The sequence below is a fragment of the Corticium candelabrum genome, chromosome 16 (genome assembly GCF_963422355.1).
Source record: "Corticium candelabrum chromosome 16, ooCorCand1.1, whole genome shotgun sequence".
NCBI lineage: Eukaryota > Metazoa > Porifera > Homoscleromorpha > Homosclerophorida > Plakinidae > Corticium > Corticium candelabrum.
Genome location: NC_085100.1, coordinates 5,924,068 through 5,945,772, shown reverse-complemented (window position 1 = coordinate 5,945,772; position 21,705 = coordinate 5,924,068). Strand labels below are relative to the sequence as shown.

At 43.6% G+C, this 21,705-nt stretch overlaps 3 protein-coding genes across 3 annotated transcripts in view; 1 reads left to right on the top strand and 2 right to left on the bottom strand.

The window, feature by feature from the left end:
• The window catches only part of LOC134191702 (dynein axonemal heavy chain 5-like), a 29,942-nt gene extending 18,252 nt beyond the window's left edge, over positions 1-11,690 (top strand). The window contains exons 4-8 of the mRNA XM_062660313.1: positions 65-181; positions 5,649-5,750; positions 10,317-10,787; positions 10,846-10,905; positions 10,961-11,690. Of these exons, the coding sequence (XP_062516297.1) occupies positions 65-181; positions 5,649-5,750; positions 10,317-10,787; positions 10,846-10,905; positions 10,961-11,500 (1,290 nt within the window). The 3' untranslated portion in view covers positions 11,501-11,690. The remainder of the gene's footprint in view (positions 1-64; positions 182-5,648; positions 5,751-10,316; positions 10,788-10,845; positions 10,906-10,960) is intronic.
• On the bottom strand, positions 290-3,507 carry LOC134191701 (uncharacterized). The gene has a single exon (XM_062660312.1). The coding sequence runs from the start codon at positions 3,386-3,388 to the stop codon at positions 443-445; it is 2,946 nt and encodes a 981-aa protein (XP_062516296.1). The 5' UTR covers positions 3,389-3,507; the 3' UTR covers positions 290-442.
• A 1,934-nt stretch (positions 11,691-13,624) lies between the features above and the next one.
• On the bottom strand, positions 13,625-15,871 carry LOC134191799 (zinc finger MYM-type protein 1-like). The gene has a single exon (XM_062660422.1). It carries the CDS (start codon positions 15,869-15,871, stop codon positions 13,712-13,714), a length of 2,160 nt encoding a protein of 719 aa, XP_062516406.1. The 3' UTR covers positions 13,625-13,711.
• Between the last annotated feature and the right edge of the window lie 5,834 nt (positions 15,872-21,705).

The window sequence follows — 21,705 nt, the reverse complement described above, 5'->3', positions numbered from 1 at the left end:
ATTATATTATATTATATTATGTTTATCCATTTCGTGAAATGTTTCTAAGGTATTTTTTCTTTAGGAGAGACGAAAGTTTGGCCCCCTTGGATGGAATATTCCATATGAATTTAATCAAGGTGATCTGACTTCAACGATAGAATTTGTCCGAAATCATCTTGATGACCTAGACCCAAAGAAGGTACGTAATAATTCAACAACATATATTTGAATAGATTTGAGCTACATCCATACTACATGAAGATAACAACAACAGCAACAACAACCACTACTACTACTATTACTACTGAGAAGATATGGTGTATTTGAAACAATAGCAGACTACGTATACACAAACGGCAACCTACAGCGAATGGCAATAAACTATTACTACTACTAAACAATTACTGTCATATACAATAGTACAACTTTTACTACTACTATGTCATGTACAGTAAAGTCACTAAGCTGAGGAGGCCAGGTGCCCCTCAGACGTAGCCAGGAGAATATTGTTTTCCGGCCTGACGTAGCGTTTGCACCTGCTGCCCCTGATGCACATTATGGAAGCTCTTAGGAGTGCGAACCCGAGTCGACATCTTAGCCAGTTGATCACGCTACCGTATGGAGTGTCCTTTTTCTCAGATATCATTGAGGCCAGCTTTTTGGTAAATGACGTTGTAAGCTTGCTCATGCCACCAGTGCAAGAAAGGATAATAGGTGTAAAGGAAGCATTTTCTACTTTTCTCAGTCTTTCTTCATATTTCCTTTTCTTCTCTTGTTCCTGTCTTCTATAGCATGATGCAACTTCAAAACATGTGTACGAGGTGGCATTGGGGTTAAACACCCGGACATCAAAATATGTCTTCTCAAATCTTCCTCCCCAAAAACCTCTTGCCGAAATGTCTAATCTTGCATCATCATCTCGACTGCTTGAACGTAAAGAGAACGTCTCTCCACTTAGTGATTGCAACGTGGGCTCCGTTTCCACATCATGACAGACATCAGACAACAGATGAGAAAACATATCTCGGATTTCATTATGGCGTATAGTTGGAAAGCCTCCCGTGGGGCAGGACATAGCATGCTCCACTGACATTTTTCCACCGCAAGGGCAAGATTCACTCATATGAGGGGGGACCCATCCATATCTGAGGCATAGAGCATCTCTGAATGCAGACTTATGTAATGAGAAGCCGTGATCCTCCAATGGCAGCACTGTGAGCCAGTTTGATGCCCCCTTTTCATTTGCTAACTCGAACATTCTTTTATGTTGGTGTGAGAGGTTATCTCGAACATTATCAGCAAGAGTTTTGATTTCTAGCCCTTTGTGCTTGCGAATTTGCTTTCTGAGAGAATCCTGTTGATCTGGGGCATCTCCTAGAGTGATCTCCTGATTCAAAATGAAGTCAACAAGCGGTGCAGTCATCTTTCGAGAGTTTAAGTATTCAGAAGACAATGAAGTTGGATCTGTGATTCCCAGACCACCAAGTCTGGCTGGTAAGGAGAAGAGTTTTCTTTCCAGTTCTCCAGGGGCCGAACGACCAGTTATAGCAGGAATCAGTTGAGATTGTATTGATGATTCTAAAAGCCCAGCAAAAGTTTTGAAATTCTGATTTGTTCTCGCAGTAAAAATCCACCTGCCCAGAAGACCGTGACTTAATGCGGAATGAGCTGCTTGTGGCTGACTTTGGGCAATGGAAGCCAATTTGTCAATCTGACGTGTCCAGTCTAAGATTGCATCACTGAGATAGCCGTTACAGAAGTTTTCAGTTCCCAGTGCAGCTCCTAAATACTTTCGACCTTCAGAGGTGATGTTCACAGCCGTTTTTGAGAACACACGTTTGGCTTCTTCAAGGCAATTCGGTTTGACGATCAACCAGGATTTCTTGGCATTTGGAAAGTATCCAAATTTTTCTCCATGTATGGAGAGTTTCTCCCACCATTGTTTGACTGCTTGTATCTTTCCTCCGGCTGCAGCATCATCGGCATACCAGACTTGGGTGCTGCCTTCTGTTTGTACTTTTTTCAGCAGAGGTACTGTGGCCAAGGCGTACATTGCCATCGCGAGAGGATCTCCCTGTGTGGTTCCCTCACGCGACAACAAGACTTCCCCACCAACGAATAGGGGTGAAGGCTGTTGATATGTGTTGAGCAATACGGTATGAATTGCTGGACAAGTGCTTGAGATGTTCTTTAGAGCCAATTGACGGTTCAAGCTATTAAAGGCATTTGTTGCATCTACAAGTAGTATGGCTTCCGTATTGTCATCTTCAAACAATGACTGCATGGCATGTATTGCAGCCTCACACCCAGCAATCTGTCCTGCACAAAGCTGCAAGGTTCCGGTTGCCGAGAGCACGTCAGACTTGACCACAGAAAGAACCGCCTTTCCAATAATTCTTCTAACTGTCTCACACACACCAATTGGTCTCACCCCAGGATTTTTGTTCAGAGGTACAAGACGACAAGCCACTAGAGCTGAGATACCGTCAGGATCTACTATCTCTGTTGAAATTCGACGAGCAACAGCAGCTAGAGCATTACAGAGATCTTTGGAGGAAGTGTGAAATCCCGTACACAGGCGTTTCCATTGAGTCGAGTCAAGGCCAGAAGGACCAGCTGCACCAGAACATCGCATTGCTGTATTCCTGATCAGTTGTCCATCAAGAGAATCAAACAAGACAGGATGGACTGGAGAAGCGTTCTCTTTAGAATTCACAACATAGTCAGGATCGAGGGAAGAAGCATTTGGATGTTTTTCTTTGAGTACATCTCTCACGGTTTTTTGACTTGAATTTGTCAGGTAGTCATCCAGGTGTAAAAGACCATTAGCACCTTCATCAGACAGTAAACGCATAGCAGCATTCACATTTCCTTTCTTCAAATGACCAGCGAAAACGTGAGGAAGATCGTCGATTTTGGTTGCCTTGTTAGAAGACCTACTATAAGTTAGATGTTGTTGGATCGTCTTGGCTTCATACAACAGAGCCTTGATATCACCCGCCTTCCAGGCTTCTAAGCGACGGGTCAGACAAGAGACATGATCAGGACCTCTGGACCGCTTGTGTGGCTTCTGTAGCAGAAGATGGGGCATCACCATAGCAGCAGTCAATGAGACACACTCAAGAGCAGATGCACTTGCATACGCATGAAACAATCTGGCAAGTTCGGAGGCGAACATTTTACCAGTAGAACCGTATGGTACTTGAAATAAATTCCTTCTCCAATGAACAACTTCTTGGTAAGCCTGTTCTATTTGACTCATCACTTCAACACCATTCAGTGAACCCCAACTGAAATTTGGTGATGCCATCACTCTGTAAGGAAGGCGTTCATGTAACTCTAGGGAAGGAGAAGCTGTTTGATTTAAGTCATGAATGTCTTCATCTTCCTGGGTGTTAGATATCATATCGACAATGTGAGCGACTGGTGAACTTGTCTGCTGTTGCAATTTAGGCCCTACTACTATTACTACTACTACTACTACTGAGAGACATAGTGTATTTGAATAAAAGTACTACGTACATATACTATGAATAAAATACATACATTAATGTGTCCACAAAGTTTACTATTACGATTATAAGGCAAATGCAATAACTAGTTAGCGGCATTTTGCATGTTTAGACATATGATATATTTAACAGTAAGATAAGCCACTCTCAGCAGAAGCCAAGAGTATACTGTTGTTAATGATTGGGCGCTTTGTTCTGGATCTGCACCCCCTCATACACATAACTGCAGATCGAAGTAATGCGAACCCTAGTCGACATCTGACCCAGCACAGTGTTTTACTGTAGGCCATTTCCTGCTTTTCCGAGACGAGAGATGATAGTCGTTTCAGGAATTTTGACGTTAAATTGCTTGCTCCTCTTGTGCAAGAGAATATCAGTGGTGTGAAAGAAGCCTGTTCGACTCTTCTGATTCGAGCCTCGTATTTACGTTTCTTTTCTTGCTCTTGTTTCCTGTACAGAGATGATATTGCTGATGATCTATATGACTGAGCATGAGGATTGAAGATTCTGACATCAAAGTATGTTTTCTGAAATCTACCACCCCAGAAACCGCACGCGGAGATGTCAAGTCTGGCTGCATCATCAGTGCTGTTACTCTTCTGAGGCATTATCTCTCCAGTCAGTTTTTGTAAAATTGGTTCTTTCTGGACATCATGACAGACATCGTCCAATAGGTTAGCCACAATGTCTCGGGTCTCATTGTGCCTCAGTGTTGGAAATCCACCGGTAGGACATGAGAGTGAGTTATCAACTGAGAAATAGTCTCCATAAGGGCAGAAATCAGGTAGAAATGCTGGTCGCCAGCCATAGCGTAGACATAGTGCGTTGTAAAACTCAGATTTTGTCAGAAGAAAACTATGCTCTTCTATAGATAGAGCTGTCAGCCACACAGAAGCACCTTTTTCTTTGGCTAAATCAACAGCACGTTTGAGATTTTTTATTGAGTTTGGCAGAAACTTCCTCATCAGTGTCATTGATGACAAGATTTTTCTGACGTCTGTCTGAGGCTTTCAATACGCTTTGTTGTTGTGAAATCTCCTCAGTCATTTGATTTTGCTGTTGAAGCAGGAGCTTGGTAAGAGGTTTTGTAACTTTCAAGGAGTAAGCAAACTCTCTGTGTAGGGACGAAGGATCAATGATTCCAAGCCCACCTCGTCGAGTTGGAAGAGCAAATACTTTTCTCATCGTTTCTCCAGGTGCGGATTGACCCGTTAATGCAGGAATTAGGTCTGAGTCGATTGCTTTAGCCAGTGGTTGCAGAAATTAGTCTAAGTTGCTGTTGGTCCTGGCCATATAGGTCCATTTACTGCTTACTCCATGAGTGAAAGCTGAGTAAGCTGCATGTGGCTGTGTCTTGGCGATGACAGAGAGACGTTTAACTTCCTTAGTCCAGTTTTCAACTTTGTTCTTGAAAAGTGTCACAGAATTCCTTGGTTCCTAGAGCAGCTCCTAGGTATTTCCTACCTTCCGTAGTGATGTTGATATTTGTGTTTTCAAAGTGAGCTCTTGCTGCATCAATGTTTCCTTCTTTAACTATCAGCCATGACTTCTTTGCATTAGGCAGGTAGCCAAAGGAAGAGCCAAATGTGTTGAGTTTATTCCACCATTGTCTTAAGAAGTTGAGTATCCCACCTGCTGCAGCGTCGTCAGCATACCAAACTTGTGTTGTCTCTTTTGTGCTAACCTTTGTCAAAAGAGGAACTGTTGCAAGGGCATACATTGGCATAGCTAATGGATCACCCTTAGTCGTGCCTTCTCTAGATATTAGAACTTCACCTCCAACAAATAGGAAAGATGGTTGACGGTATGTGTTGGCGAGCAACGGTAAGATAGCAGGACAGTTAACAGAAATATTCGCTAAAGCCACTTGACGGTTCAAGTTATTGAAAGCGTTAGAAGCGTCTACAAGTAGGATTGTTTCTGTATTTGAATCATCAAAAAGAGTTTGCATTGCATGTGTGGCAGATTCAAAACCTGATAATTGGCCTGCACAAAGTTGAAGTGGTCCAGCAGCATTCAGTATGTCTGACTTTGCAAGACTTTGTATGTCTTACTAAGAATGGCTTTGCCGATTATCCTTCTTGTTGTGTTGTGTTAAAAATAATAATAATATTGTTGCATATACTTTGTACAGTTAACTGCGCTTTGCTGTAGGGAATATCTTGGAGTACTGTGCACTATATGGTTGGAGAAGTGCAGTATGGTGGACGAGTAACAGATGATTTTGATAAGCGCCTTCTCAACACATTTGCAAAGGTTCTATAGCGTGTGACTATTGTGTTACGAGCTTACGCACGTCCACGCATGTTACGTGCGTGTGCGTGTGTGTGCGTGTGCGTGCGTGTGTGTGTGTGTGTGTGTGTGTGTGTGTGTGTGTGTGTGTGTGTGTGTGTGTGTACTTGAAATAGCGGGCGGACATCGGACATTTCTAAACACTTGTCGTTTGTCTGATCACGTACAAGAAATTTCGGACAAGATGTCCGGTCTACGAAATTAAGACGGATCTGTAAACCTTCCGTAAAGGAGAATGTGTTTCTCTCAGTCCATAGCTTACCATTTTTCATAACAACCAGAGTCAGCTGCACAATTTCGAGTGTCTATTAATTTTGCCGCCTAAAGGCTGGTTCCCAGATCTCATTGACCGAAGGCAACGGATTGTAACGTATTGAAACGGTAGACAGCGAAAGTGACGTAACGTAGATGCCGACGAATACAGTTGTAAGACTGGCTATTGCTTTATGACGTCAGTTCTATCCAGATATAACTAATAACGCACGTTAGCTCGATAGAGGCTTCTACTCCAACATTACATCACTTACCTCTACGCAGTACGTAGCTATTATTATTCTAAATCAGAACAGTTCCGACATCCAGAACACTCCCGAAACCTCGCCGGTTTGACGGAGTGACGGGTTGATCGTCGTATATAGGTTTTGACCTTCTTTGTGTGTTAGCCCGACCTTGGTTGGTTATTTGTTGTTCTCCGTTGTCGTCTCTAGCCAAATCCAACCTTCCTTGTCCAATCTGTTTTCATCTCCTTGTGCGTTAGCCCCATGCAACACAATGGTTGGCTATTTGTTTTTCTCCGCTGTCGCCTCTATCCCGACTAACGTCGTTGTCATGTCTACCGTTTCTACCTTGATCCTCATCGCTGTCCTCTTCGTCAGGTGAAATTGAATAGAAGAAACTTCCTGATGACGAATCTAACTGCAATCGAGGTTTCACCTTGACATTCGTTGCTGGTATTACCCTCGGGAGGATGCTTTCATCTCTTCCCACGTAGGGTTTCATCCGATCGCGATGCATTGTATATTCTCTTTCCGTGAGGCGTACGCAGTATATGAACGTCAGAAACCTTTTGAATCACAATAAGCTCCACATACCATGGTATTTTGAAAACGCATCTTGGAAGACTAAGGATACCGAAAACCCTCAAAGGTCGTCTGAAGCGGTTCTTTTATATCTGTTTCTATCGTGGCAAATGGCTTCGTACCTCTAGGACGACTCTGAATTGGTGCTCCCTCTCCCTCTCCCTCTCCCTCTTCCTCTCCCTCTTCCTCTCCCTCTCCCCCTCCCTCCCCTCCCTCTCCCTCCCCTCCCTCCCCTCCCTCCCCTCCCCTCCCCTCCCCTCCCCTCCCCAGTGTATTTCAATGATTCTACTCCAGTCATTCAGTTAAACCCCACCCCTAATTTCCTTATATGGTAACACAAGTGTCAAACTGTGCCTTCTCGTAGCGCGCGAACTCCTCAGGGACTCATGGTGCTGTGATATTGCCGCTTCTATAGAGACACGTGTTACACCACACCCTCTCGAGTCGAAATTTACAAGTTTCTGTTCCATGTCCGGAATCGACGTTGTCGGTTCAACGGCTCAAAAGGTCAGCTGCGTTATTTTCTCTTTCCTTAATTGTCTCAATTGTCATTTTGAACCTTTGAAAATACAGAGTTCAGGGCATAATACGATCGTTTATATACTTTGATTTGTTTAGGCATTGGAGCTGTTTGAGATCCGTTTGAACCCGAAACTCGCGTCCATACAAGATAATGTTGAAACTTCTTGATCGCCCATATCACGGCAAGGCATTCACTTTGGATCGTAGAATGCCTTCTTTTAGCGGACGTCAGCTTTTTGCTTCCATACCCAACTGAAAACAAGCAGCTATCATGGTCTTGAAGCAGAACAGCCTCAATACCAAGTTCAAACTCATCAACTCTAGTGTATAAGGTTTTTCATGGTCTGGTAGACGCAATGCTGGTTTGCTGGTCACTGCGTTTTTCAATGTTCTGAACACTGCCTCCTGCGCCTCTCTCACTCAGTTCGGTTTGGCTGACCCTTCTTCGAAAGGTCTGTCAAAGGCACTGCTATAGCACTGAAATTAGGAGCAAAGTCACGATAGAATTCTGCTAATTCTATGAAGGAACTGAGTTTCCTCTTGTTCGTTGGTCGCTGTGCATCACGTACCTTGCGAATGTTTTCTTCATCGGGTTCAGCGATGCCCTTCCCGATGTGATGACCGATAAAATCTAGGGACTCGGCCCCAATTAATTAAACACTGTGTTGGTCGCACTGTCAACCCTGCCGTCGCAATCCGATCCAACGTTTCTCCAAGGGCGACCATATGTTCCTACCACGTAGGTGCGTGAACGATGATATCATCCATGCACGTATGAGTCAACTGCGTTCAGCCCCTGAAAAACCTTCTCATGACTCGCACCAGAGTAGCACCAGAGTTTATCATTACGAATGGCATTCTCAAACACTCATAGCATCCGCCTGGAGTTACGAAGGCCGTCTTGTGGACGTCTTCTTCGGCTACACGAATTTGCCAATAACCCTTGCTCAAATCCAGTTTAGAGAAATATTTATTTTTCAAAACTTTTGTATTAAGTTAATACAGACATAGATGTCATTGGTTCGGAATCAGGTAACGTGTTACGGTTGAGTCAGCGATAGTCAATGCATATGCGGTTGTTTCCGTCATGTTTACGAACCACGACAACAGGCGATGAGTAGGGCGACTCCGACGTGCGTATGACGCTCATGTCTATCATCCTTTGGATACCTTCTTGCAAAGACTGACGAACGCTGTAGGGGACGACGTATGGTTTACAACGAACTGGTACATTCGTTGTCACCTGTATGCGATGTTCCGTCAGATTGGTTGTTCCACGAAGATCTGTAAACACGTAACCTAATTTCTTTAGCAGTCCCGCCGCCTCCACTGCTTGGTCCGGACATAGCTCACTTCCATATTTTACGTCCTCAGCGGTCTCGGTAGCCAAGCAAATACACAAGTCAAGCAACTCACCTTTGTTCACCGCTTCTCCCGTCCCCCTCTCCGTTGCTTCAATGACGGCGGAGCAAAGAAGGAGACGACGTGGAGGTGCATACAAGCTACCAGTACTTTAGTGCCTACGGGAAAGACTCAAGGACGTCTTGTGGATTGCTCGTGAGGAACTGCAGAAAGCTTAGCGACTCCAAAAGAGGTACTATGACCTGAAGACTAGACATCGAGAACTGTCGTTTGGTGACAAGGCCCTTGTTCTTCTACTTACCGACACGAACAAACTATTAATGAAATGAAAGGCCATATGTAGTGGAAGGAGAGGTAGGGTTGAATGATTATAGAATTGACATCGGAGGCAAAACACAAGTGTATCATATCAATTTTCTGAAGAGAGTCCACGAACGAGGGAAGGCAGCATTCTGTTCCACGAACGAGCACACGGGAGGACCAGTGTTAGATACCGTCGTGTCCACAGGAGGCGAAGAATACGCATAGGGCCGCGCACGGTTCGTCCATAAATTAGTTCAAAGGGCGAAAATCCTGTAGACTCATAAGGCGATTCCACTGTGTAGCCTTCTCCGTACACAAGCGTCTTAACATTGTCTTCAGTGTGCCTTTTAACTTCTCCACGAAACCATTGCACATTGGGTGGTATGGTGATGACTTGGTGTATGCTCAACTATCAAGAGACTTTCTCTGGCACTCAGATTTGGCTATAGATACCAACAAGAGCCTCAGTTACCGTCTCGGTACTAATATTCTTAAGTGAGATAATCTGCGGGTACCTGATAGCAAGTTGATGAACGTCAAGATGTACCGGTGTCCCGCCTAGCTAGGAGGAGAGATCGGTTCTACTAAGTCGACTGCCACTTTCTTGAAAGGGACATCTATTAAAGGCAAACGCTGCAATGCCGCCTTGGCACAATCTCCTCTCCTGCCCGTGCGCTGACAAACTTGGCACGACTTGCAGAATTGTGACACCTCTCTTCTCACTCCATATGGCAGAGTGACACTGAGTCTTTAGTGTTCATCATGACGAAATTTGATTGCATTTAGTAGCACACATTATGCCGTCCAGATTAAAATAGGGTTTTAGTGCTCCTGAGTAGTCTAGTTCCAATTGTACTTATGTTCGAACCAATTCCATACGTTCAACCAATTTAATTTCTTGGCCTGATGTCCGGACAACTTAAAATCTTATTTCAAGCACTGCGGGGAGCGGGAGGGTGTGTGTTCCTGGATGTATGACGGTGGTGCTTGGACTGCGTTCGCTTCCTGTTCTGCCTGAATTCCGGCTTCCATCTGACTTTTGCTACTCATTCTTCCATCTTTTTCACTACTTAACATCAGAGTACTCAGGTGCCCACAAGGGTGCTATCTTCAGAACTGAAGGGCGTGTGTGTGTGTGTGTGTGTGTGTGTGTGTGTGTGTGTGTGTGTGTGTGTGTGTGTGTGTGTGTGTGTGTGTGTGTGTGTGTGTGTGTGTTTCTACTTCTGGTATTCAAGTATCATTAGACTAGAACCCATTGACGTAGGTTTGGTTTGGCGAGCACATGTTCTCGCCTTCGTTTCGCTTCTATGAAGGCTATGTTATTCCCAAGTGTGCGAATCACACTCAGTTTATGGACAGCATTGAGGAACTTCCACTTGTTGATACACCGGAAGCGTTCGGTCTTCATCCCAATGCCGACATCACCTATCAAGACAACACAGCTCGTACGTTACTCGATACAATACTGAGTATCCAGCCTAAGGACAGCTCGTCTGGTGGAGGTGAAACGCGTGAGAGCGTCGTGCAGCGACTGGCTAATGATATGTTAGAAAAATTGCCCGCATTTTACGTTCAACATCAAGTAAAGTCTCGACTGCAGAAGATGGGACCTATCAAGCCTATGAATATTTTCTTACGTCAAGAGATAGACCGAATGCAGAGAGTCATCTCTACTGTAGAAGCTACTCTTACTGATCTCAATTTGGCTATAGATGGGACTATCATTATGAGTGAGGTAAGCTGCATAACGTTCTACTGGTTGTTCAGCGCTAATCGTTCATCGACCGTTTTAGAACTTGAGAGACGCTCTGGATAAGATGTTTGATGCTAAGGTACCGACAGTTTGGGAGAAGGTAAGCAAGGATCAGCGTAAGTAACTCGTCATCATAAGACAGTGCTCTTCACTAGATATCTTGGCAGTCATCTACCATTGGTTTCTGGTTTACCGATTTGTTGGAACGAGACGCGCAGTTTCGTTCCTGGATTTTCAAAGACCGACCTCTCGTTTTCTTCATGACAGGATTCTTTAATCCGCAAGGCTTCCTCACCGCAATGCGTCAAGAAGTGACTCGAGCGCACAAAGGTTGGGCTCTCGACAACGTCGTGTTGCATAACGAGGTGCTGCGTAATTTCAAAGACGACATTACAGCGGCCCCTGCAGAAGGAGTTTACGTGCACGGTTTGTACCTGGACGGTGCAGGATGGGATAGGCGCAATGTCAAACTTGCCGAATCCGCCAATAAGGCGCTGTTCACTCAGATGCCCGTTGTGTGGATCTTCGCTATTCAGTCAAGCCAAGGGAAAGATGGGAGAATGTATGAATGTCCCGTGTACAAAAAACCAAACCGAACCGACTTGACGTACATCACTTCGCTTCTGCTAAAGACGACGCAGAGTCCTGAACATTGGATACTTCGGGGAGTAGCTTTGCTCTGCGACATCAAATAATCCTTTCACTGGTTTGAATTTGTCTGTGGTGTTGTGATGCGATGACCTTCTTCGACAAACAGCATGAGTATTAAGTCAATTTTTAAATTAATGTTCCGCATGGTCTGCATTATATGCTTCGCATATAGCTGCACAAGTTCGTATTGTATTGGACTGCACGTGTATTTCTTAGAGGCATAGTACTACTGCATTTGCATTCTGCCGTCTGATATATATATATATATATATATATATATATATATATATATGCGCAATCTATAGGTATTGCAACACAGTTATGAAGAAATTAACTTGGCAATGTATGAAATAGCAGATTAAACGTGCAGTGACAATTTCATTTAAGCTTCAGTGAGAAGAATGCAATTTTTGCCAAATGTACTTTCTTTCCAAGAAGTGAAGGGAGGGCGATATTTATTCAATTGCTTTAGTTTTGTCATAACACTGTTCGTTTAGCACCAAACCTAAGAAAGACGCTAATACTAATAGACTAAATTCTAGAACCGCCCTGTTGCTGCAGGCGTCGCTGCTTAATCTTGTAGCACCGCCATGTTTTTCCTGTAGTGTAGACTCGCGTGGCCAAGGGGGAGGAGCGCGAAAGGGGGAGAGAGAACGTCTGGTTACAGTCGCCAAGTTTTGTTGCCGACGTCGGAATGTTGGAAAAGCATAGGAAGTTCTCCCTTCTTAGCTTTCCTTAATTAGATTCGCGTTTCACGCTCTGAACGTCTGGCCACGAGACTACCTGTGGATGCCGGTCGACGTAACTAGCCTCGTACCAGACCCTCTCGCGCCGTCATGCCCGGTTCCCGTATAACACGACAACGCCGGAGAGGGTCTGGGATCATCCCGCCTACCGTTTATGCTATTAGATGATCAACTTAGCTTGTATGCCACCAAGCCTCAGGCTACTAATACGATTAGTTTAATAGTTATTCTCATGTGTCACACGGAATGTCTTGCAGCCGACTTGACCTTCCATTCGTACTCTACTCGTTTCCTTTCAGTGTTGGTATCCTGTCCCTACGCAAGCTCTACCTAATTGCCAACCTCTCTGCGAAAGAGGACTTCCTCTCCAAGAGACTCTAGAGCGGAAGTCAACACCGTGTCTGACGACACGCTCTGCCAGGCTCCAAATGTTCCCGAATCGTACTCGAGCTTCCCGATTTGTATTGTTCTCGTAGCCTAGCACAGTAATAGAGCGGTGCCTAGTGCATCCCTAGTCCAAGCTACCTAGACTGCTGATCGAATTACATTGGACCTCACAGCTTCAGAGAACGTAAATCGAACTCAGGATCGAGCTCCCTCTGAATGAATCTCTTTCCATGCAGCAAAAAGAATCTCTTCTCATGCAGCTGTACAGGAACGAAATGTAAACAGTGAATGTATGCAATCGGATATGACAGCTGGCGTATCTTTGATGGAGGGATGGATTCATGACGTGGGGTGACACTAGGTGAAGAAAGTAGGCGGTATGATCCCAGACCATCTCCGGCGTTGTCGTGTTATACGGGAACCGGGCACGACGGCGCGAGAGGGTCTGGTACGAGGCTAGACGTAACGCTACAAACGAGCTTACGTAGAGTGCAAGATTTGAAGCACTAGTGAAGACTCGCGGATCATCCCACGTAAAAGTCGTCAACTCTGTACGTAAGTGCTTTGTATATATACTTCATGAATGCATACAACGATAAATTTATTAACTAAGAATTCATAATAGTAGAAATTTACCAACCATTAGTAATATTAATTAATAGTAAGTATAAATTTGCCCATGCGGAGAACGGGATGGTGACCTAGTGTATATATGTTGTACACATACTATACACACACATGACTAGCCCCGTCCTCAGACTCACGTGAGCCTGGCAGTGTCCGGTTCCCGTATGACACACTCTGAGTCTGTACTTTCACACACTTACTTCACTAAGTGTCACCCCACGTCAGCCTTTGGCACCCAACGTGACTAGATACTACCTACGTCACAAACTCAATGAAGAAGCACTAGAAGTGCAAACCCTCGGCCCAGGGGCGTCGGAAGCAAATTTAAAGTGGTCCGGCCTAACGCGCGCTAGGTGGGCGTGATCATATAACGGTTAACGCACGCTAAACATTTTTCTAAAAGCTTGAATACCATACAGAGAACGCAAGATTAACACTTAGTAACTACTAGAACAACATGTGTCAAACCTTACAAGGCTATTTCTGTACGTAAATCTACATTGAGCCAAAAATGTTTCTTCTGTGTTCTGATTCCCTACAGAAATCATCTATGCATAGTTCTAGATCAAGACTATCACATGCTTCTTTGTGCACATGCAACATTAAAAGGTGATTTAACCTTGCCTGTGTCATAGTGCACCGAAGGTATGTTTTAACAATGCGGAGAGCTGAGAACGTTCTTTCACTAGTTGCATTTGTTGCAGGAGCAACAAGGATCAAGCGTATAAGTTTGACCACCTCAGACAACAGCAGTTGGCCGGGTTTCCCTAGTGACTTAACATAGTCCACAACATCCATCAGGGCTGGTGTGACTGCCGTTTCTCTAAAGTGAGAATACAGTATCAATAGCTGCGTCTGGAGGATATTGCTGTCAAAGTCTGTGCAGTACAACTCCTGTATGCTAGACAGGTCATCCGTATAGCTCTCTCCAGCAGCACCCTTCAGAAGTGTGCATTCAAGCTTGCTGTATATCTTATAGTGTGGCTGGTCAAATCTGCTTTTGATAGACTGAATTGCCATATCGAAAGCGGAAAAATACATAACCCGGTAATGATCTTCTATACATGTTGCGAAGTGTCCCGAACTTCCTTCATCATATCGGCAAGGACGCTTCCTTTTCCGAGGAAGGGAAGGCTCTGCAACATCTTCTTTGCTTTGTTTCTCTATCAACTTTTCCCAGAAATTTGAGAATTCAGCTTCTGTACGCATTAGTGCAAGAGATTTGATGGTAAGTTCTGCTAACACTTGACCTTGTGCAGCAGACATCTTCTTGTGCTGAAGAGCTTTGCTCAGATTGTCAACCAACTTCAAGACTTTTTCTCCTAATGCTACTCCAAAGAGAAAGTCAAATGAAGAAAACTGAGCAGCAACACCAGTACACCGAGCAGACATCTCTGGGTCTCGTTTTGTCATATCTGCAAAACTGTCTAAGCTGGATTGGATGACCGAAAAGTTTTGCATAACACTCTGTAGAGAAGCTGCTCGAACGGTCCATCTCGTAGGGCATAGTGTCCTACATCCAGGGTCTTGAGGAGCCATCTCAGCTTGAAGTCGCTTGTACTCAGACTTTCTTTTTGCTGAGTACTTGAGAAGTTTTGACAGTTCAAATGTTGTGTCAAGGGCATATTTGATAGGGATTATGTCTTTGATGGTGTCTTGGCAGGCTAAATTGAGGCTATGACCATAGCAGTGAGTGAACAATGCTCGTGGTTCATCTTGAGTGAGTTGAGCAGCAACTCCTGATAGACATCCTTTCATCACAGCTGCACCATCATAGCACTGACCACGACAGTTGGTCAGACTAAGGTTCATACGAACAAGAACATCCCTGATAATTGCTACAATGGACTTAGCATCAGTTGAAGCAGTGATGTGCAGCCCAATAAAATCCTCATGAGGCTCTAGGTCTTCATCCACCCATCGTAGAACTATTACAACCTGCTCCTGGGTACTTGCGTCAGTGGTTTCGTCTACCATAATGGTGTATGGTGTGCCTTCAAGTTTGGCTGAGACATCTCGAAGAATTCGAAGTGACATCACCTTCAGCAGCTCATTCTGTATGTCTGCACTTGTGTACTTATTTGTCTTTTTCTGCAACCAATCGGAGAGATCTGTAGAAAGCTCACAAAAAAGACGAAGGAGCTGTGACAAATTGCTATCAATCTCTTTGGTGAGGGCGGAACCGCGGAGGGCAATACCTTGACGTGCCAGGAACCTCAGCGCCCTGAGAATGCGAAGGAGGCTGGCCCGGTTTCTCTTTCTGTCTTCAACCAATTGAGTTCTTAGTAGTTCACCAACGTGCTTTGTTGTGGCAGGTAGCGTGATCAGTGACTCAACCGCTTCTCTGTGGCAGTCTGATTTCGCGTGTGAACGAAATAAGCGGGTGGCATCATTCCAGTTTTGAACTCCGCGATAGATGAATGCCTGCTCAGCAGTCTTGCATTTCAGCTTGCCAGACTTCGCAGCCTTCACACAGACGTGACAGAACACTTTCTCAACGGAGTCGTGCCAATGAAGCCAAGGCCAGTTGTCGAACCAAGCAGCTTGAAATGATCTTGATTTTGGGGCTTTTTTCCCAAACGAAACTTTTGGAAATGAAGCACGGCGAGGCTGACAGGGCTGATCACCGACATCTGCAATCCCGTCAATCTGCATATATAGCACACGGAAATGGTTAGCGTGCGCTCTATCTACCGCTGCCGTGTCCTCGCGTTGCCAGCCTCATCTTTGTGACTGAGCGTAAATTTATAAATTACCGCCTGAAAATCTAGCTGTACAGAATGCTAACGTAACTAGAAATATATTACTCATTTAATCAGTTAACCCTAAACCGAAAGTATACGCTAATGGCCGACTGGCAAAAGTCCATTTTTCGAAAAGTGGTACGGCCATGGCCGTGCGGCCGACCCCCTTCCGACGCCCCTGCGGCCGGTATGCACTTTGAAGGTAATTAGTCGCGCTATGACAGAATGGTATATACAACACCAACCGCCACGCACAGCGAAAGTCTAGAGCACATACGAAAACCAGCTTTCGGCTAGATAGGTACAAGAGAAGCAGCACTGCGTGATTTAAAATTTTAGTAAACAAACATGATTTCATGCACCTACAATGTTTTGGGCTTTCAGAAGATTACACTATCGATGGAACAAGCACAATGTTACAACCTTTGCTCTCTAGACGTCTAGTTGTTTGTGTAACTTCTCTAGACATTTGATTGTTTGTGCAGCTTTTGAGGTCGTATGGAGCCACCATTGGCGGTTTTAGGCGTGGCATAGGTAACACCAGAGCCAAAGCAAAATTAGATGTGGGAAAACATGAACGTTACAAATGTAGCTAAAATTTTTAGATTAGGCGTTGTTTCTAAGTGCTAACCCTCACATACAACAAAAGAAACAGCTTGCCACGATTTTCCAGCTCACAACAATCTAGACGTCTGGTTGTTTGTGCAGCTTCTTTAGACATCTGCTTGTTGTCGTAATGGAGGGAAACATGCACGTTACAATTTTAGATCAGGTTGTTTCGAAGTGCTGGAACAAGAAAAATGTTACAAGTCGGGTAGCCTCGACGCTAGGCCGGCTGGCCATCTTCGCCTTACGTGATGAAGTAACGCGCGTGATCATTGTTCTGTTTGTTGTGGGAAACATATGTTACAAATGTAGAGCAAAACAATCAGCTCACCACCGAATTTCCAGCTCACAAGAATGTAGACGTCTCGTTCTTTGTGCAGCTTCTCTAGCCATCTCATTGTTTGTGCCGCTTCTCTAGCTAGACGTCTGGTTGTTGCCTCGTAGCAGCTACCAAGCAAAGAGAGGTGGAGCCTCATGATGATAACACCATGATCACGTTCGTCTATTGGTCGGTAATGACACCATTTCTCGTCTATTGGTCGAAATAGCTTCGTTTGCATCTGCGCTAATCGAGTATAAATACGGTCGGTTGGCCATCGAACGATTACTATACCCTTAGCCCGGAAATCTGGGCCTCGGGTTATTAGCTATATCTATCTAAGTGTGACCCAGCAGATTGTGTATCACTCCAAACAGCCATGGTGACTCTCCACGGTGAGTGATTCACCAAGTTCACACTCTCCAAATTTGTCAAGACGATTTCAGCATGTGGAAAGGTGAGTGTATTCCTACATTATTGTCGAACCTACTCGTGTAGACTGGCGAGTCTGCCAAGTCTAATTACAGCGATCCGGACTTCGCGTGTAGTTCAGTCGTTGTTTATGCGGACAAAGTTGTCTTTCCCCATAGGATGGTCCTGGAGACTTCAAGTTCACCCTCCCGAAAGTCATCATAATTGAAAACACGAAGAGCGGACTGCAAGTCCACGTCAATGTGTCTCTCGTTGCCATTGCGCGCTCTTCTGGCCTTTACAATAGAGTCTGCGCACTAGCAAGGGCCGTGCAGATAAGCGGATGTGCGACGAAACAACGACTGAACTACACGCGAAGTCCGGATCGCTGTTAGACTTCAAGACTGAGCGTAAAATTTCTCGATGACGCAATCTGCGCACATTCCAGTTTATTCGAACACACGCCCACACCAGGCTATACGTGTCGTCGTCCTTCCCAAAGCTTCGAGCAATCAAACATTTCTTGCCGACGGAACTTACTCTTTTATCGCTTTCGTTCCTCTACAAATTCTGATTGCATTTGAACCAAATTCAACCTACACGTTTTCTGTACCAAGCGCTACACGGGGAGTGAGTCAATTTTTTCGAAAAAAGCGTGAAAACAAATTCGAATTCATTCAGCACATCCTGGACCTCGCAATAAAGATTGCACTTGACGTGTTCACACTGCGTTTTCCGTCAGAATCTTGCCCGTACGCACAAAGGACGGGGCATGGATCTAATATATTACTGATGGTTAGTAAAGTTACGTTGTATGCAAATTTATGTTGCTGCATGAGTTCACATGCATTTTTAGTTTGTTTCAAAAATTAGCAGCCATACGGAGAGTTATGTCCTGTTCAATTACATCCAGTTCTGGAAATTTGCAAGAATCGAGTGTCCCAATGTATGCAAACTTATATGTTGTTGCATGTTCTAATTTATTATGAAGTGTATCTCTGAAAAATTATCAGCTGGACAGAATTTTCATGAAGAATTTCGTTCAGAGTTCTATCCCGGTCAATTGTATCCAGTTCTGATTGCTATCTAGCTAGTATCCTAGCCTCGCAAGCCGGGCTCTTCCGCGCAGTCGCTGATCTAAACGCACGTGAATCACACGAGAAGGAGGAGCTTTTGCTGGAATTGCTTCAGCGCGAGAAGAGCCTGGTCGCTTTCGAGAACGTCATAGTGACGTGGGACCCCAGATTCGGTTTCATAGCTTGGATAAGGCTAATTCGATTAGCTGAGCATATAGGTATGGAAGTTGAGTAACACGCAACATCGCTTCACGCACTTGCTTGTTTTGTGCGAAGTACGTAGTTGACATCTGATGATCATCGTTCGCTTCTATTACGTACGTAGACAGCTCAGCCATGTAATATTCTGTAGTGTCACGACTCCTTTTCAGCGTTCAGTTTCGCCAACAGTAAACCGCCGAATCTAGATCTGCAGCGCGGTAGTTTGAGAAATCAACTCATTGTACTCGGTCAGTGTATATATGTAGCAATCAGAGTTCGTGCATTGAAACAAGTCGTATGTATATGTATGAGTACACAACACATGCAACTACGAGTCAACTCTACACTTCCTGAATATGGTAGGTCCTGTTCATCTTTTTTTCTGGTAATTTCTGCAACAAATCTTTCCATTTTTTGGTAATCAGGAATACCCCTCGTACCCACTTTGTATTCTTAGTCGGGCACTCGAAATGACAAGCGCAAATCGAAAACAACCACCAAACACGAAAATTATCTCTCAAACATTGCGCTTTGTGCAGTCGCGACAAGGAAGTCGCATGCGTGAAAAACTGAAAGAAAGCACTACTAGACATTGGTCTGATGCGCTCAGAAGAAAGTAGTGATTGAGAAACGACCCATAAACATATTTTCGAACAGTATTGAAGCGTGCTGGCTCATCATCAGCTTTTAGCATTTGACGTACGGCCGCGCGCACGCGCGAAACTGCAAGGTTCATGTGATCACCTGCAAATACTATCTTCTTACTACGATACTATTTAGAGGTATAACGTCACAACTTTTTACTAAATTCAACTAATCTGTATTCTAAAGTTTTAATTTATCACTCTCGTCCTTGAACCGTTTGTGGAAAATGTAGACGTGCCTAGACGAGCTTGCCGAAAACCAATATCATTTGCTAGAGTATAATGCTATTGTAAATCGCTATATCACGTGAAACACACATTATTTCAAAATATCAAAAATCGAAACAACTCTGCGTTAATGTCGATGACACGTACACGTTCTGATTTCTAAAACTAAATGAATTTTGATTGAAATTCGATAAAACACAATCGATTTCGCTTTGTAATGTATCGGAAATGTACTCTAATATGTATTGGAAGCACTTTCCAAAATTTATCTGGAAATAAAGAGTTGTTTTCTAAGGTCACTATATACCATACGCGGATTAAGCTCTTGCACGTGAGCACGTGCAACCACTTTCTGCTGTTAATAGTAATAACACTAGAACTTTTTTCTGAAGGCTTTCCGTGCACTCGCCTGCTTCATGTAGGTTACAAAAACAAATTAAAGCATTCTACGCTCTCACTTTAACGATTCGATTCATCAACTAGGAGCTTCTTGTTGCCAAATTCGCGTGGTCGTAGTCTTCGGTGGCCATTGTCTTTTTAGTAGTAATGTCTTGCCAAATCGTCAATTCAAACTCTACCAACTTCATACTTTAACAGACAGCAATTCGAGATATGAAGAATTTGATGAATCGAAATTCAGGTCGCTCACATCTAGACATTCTGCTTTCTGAAATTTCACCAATTTTGATCGGAATCTGACATGAACACAATTGCTTTCGCTCTTCAGTGTTCCGGGTACGTAAACCGACTCTTCAACATGTCTTGGAAACTCTTTTGAAGAGAGAGAAGATGATTTGAAATTAAATAGTTATTTTAAGCGTCGTTACGTAGAGTACGCGAAGCTCTTTCACTTAACCACTTGCCACTTTCTGCCTAGGAGTGATGTCGTCAGAACTTTCTTGTGAAGCGTTTGCATGCACTCGTCCACTTCATGTAGGATTATAAGAGTGAATCCAAAGATTCTACATTCTTACTCTAGCTATCCAATTTGTCGACTTCAAGCCAAATTCGCGTGGTCGCACTCTTCGGCGACCATTATATTTTTAGTAGTAATGTCTTGTCGAATTGGCAATTCAAAATCAACCAACTTCCTACTCTAGCAGACACCACTTAAAGGCATGAAGAAGCAAATGAATCAACATTCAGTTTGATCACTTTTGGAATTAATTAAGGTAGGGTTCTGAGTTTTTGGAATTAATTATGCTAAAATCAATATATATATATATATATATATATATATATATATATATATATATAATGAACACAACCGCATAACTGACCAAACACGAAAACTAGCTCTCAAACATTGCGCTTTGTGCAGTCGCGACAAAGAAGTCGCACACGTGGAAAACTAAGAGAAAGCACTACTAAACATTGGTCTGATGCCCTCACAAGATTGCGAAACGACCCATCAAAATATTTTTGAACAGTATTGAAGCGCGTTGGCACATCATCAACTTGTAGCATGCCGCCGTGCGTACGCGCGGAACTGCAAGGTTCTTGCAATTACTATCTTCTTACTACGATATTTATAACACCACAACTTTTTACTAAATCTAACTAATCTACAATTTGTATTATTCCAAAGTTTTAATTTATCAATTTCGTCTATTATTTTCTAAGTTTGAGCCGTTTATGGAAAAATTTAGACGTGCATAGTCGAGCTTGCCGAAATCCATTCTCATTTGCTAGAATGTAATGCTATTGTAAATCGTTATATCACGTGAAACACATTATTTCAAGATATCAAAAATCAAAACAACTCTACGTTGATGTCGATGACACGTACACGTTCTGATTGCTAAAACTAAATAAATTTTGATTGAAATTCAATAAAACACAATCGATTTTGTTTCGTAATATGACGCAAATGTACTCTAATATGTATTGGATACACTTTCCAAAGGTTGTCTAGAAATGAAGAGTTGTTTTCTAAGGTCGCTATACCATACGCGAAGGTCTTGCACGTGACTACGTGCAACCACTTTTTGCTTAGTAGTATTAACGCCAGAAATTTCTGAAGACTTTCCGTGCACTGATCCACTTTGTGTAGGCTTATAAGCACAAAGACAACTGTTCTAAGTTTTTACTTTAGCGATTCAATTTATCGATTTTGAGCCGCTTGTTGCCAAATTCGCGTGGTTGCACTTTTCGGCGGCCATTTACTTTTTTAATGTCTTGCCAAATCGTCAAATAAAACTCTACCAACTTTCTACTTTCTTTAACAGACGTCACTTCAAGGTATTGGAATAATCGACAT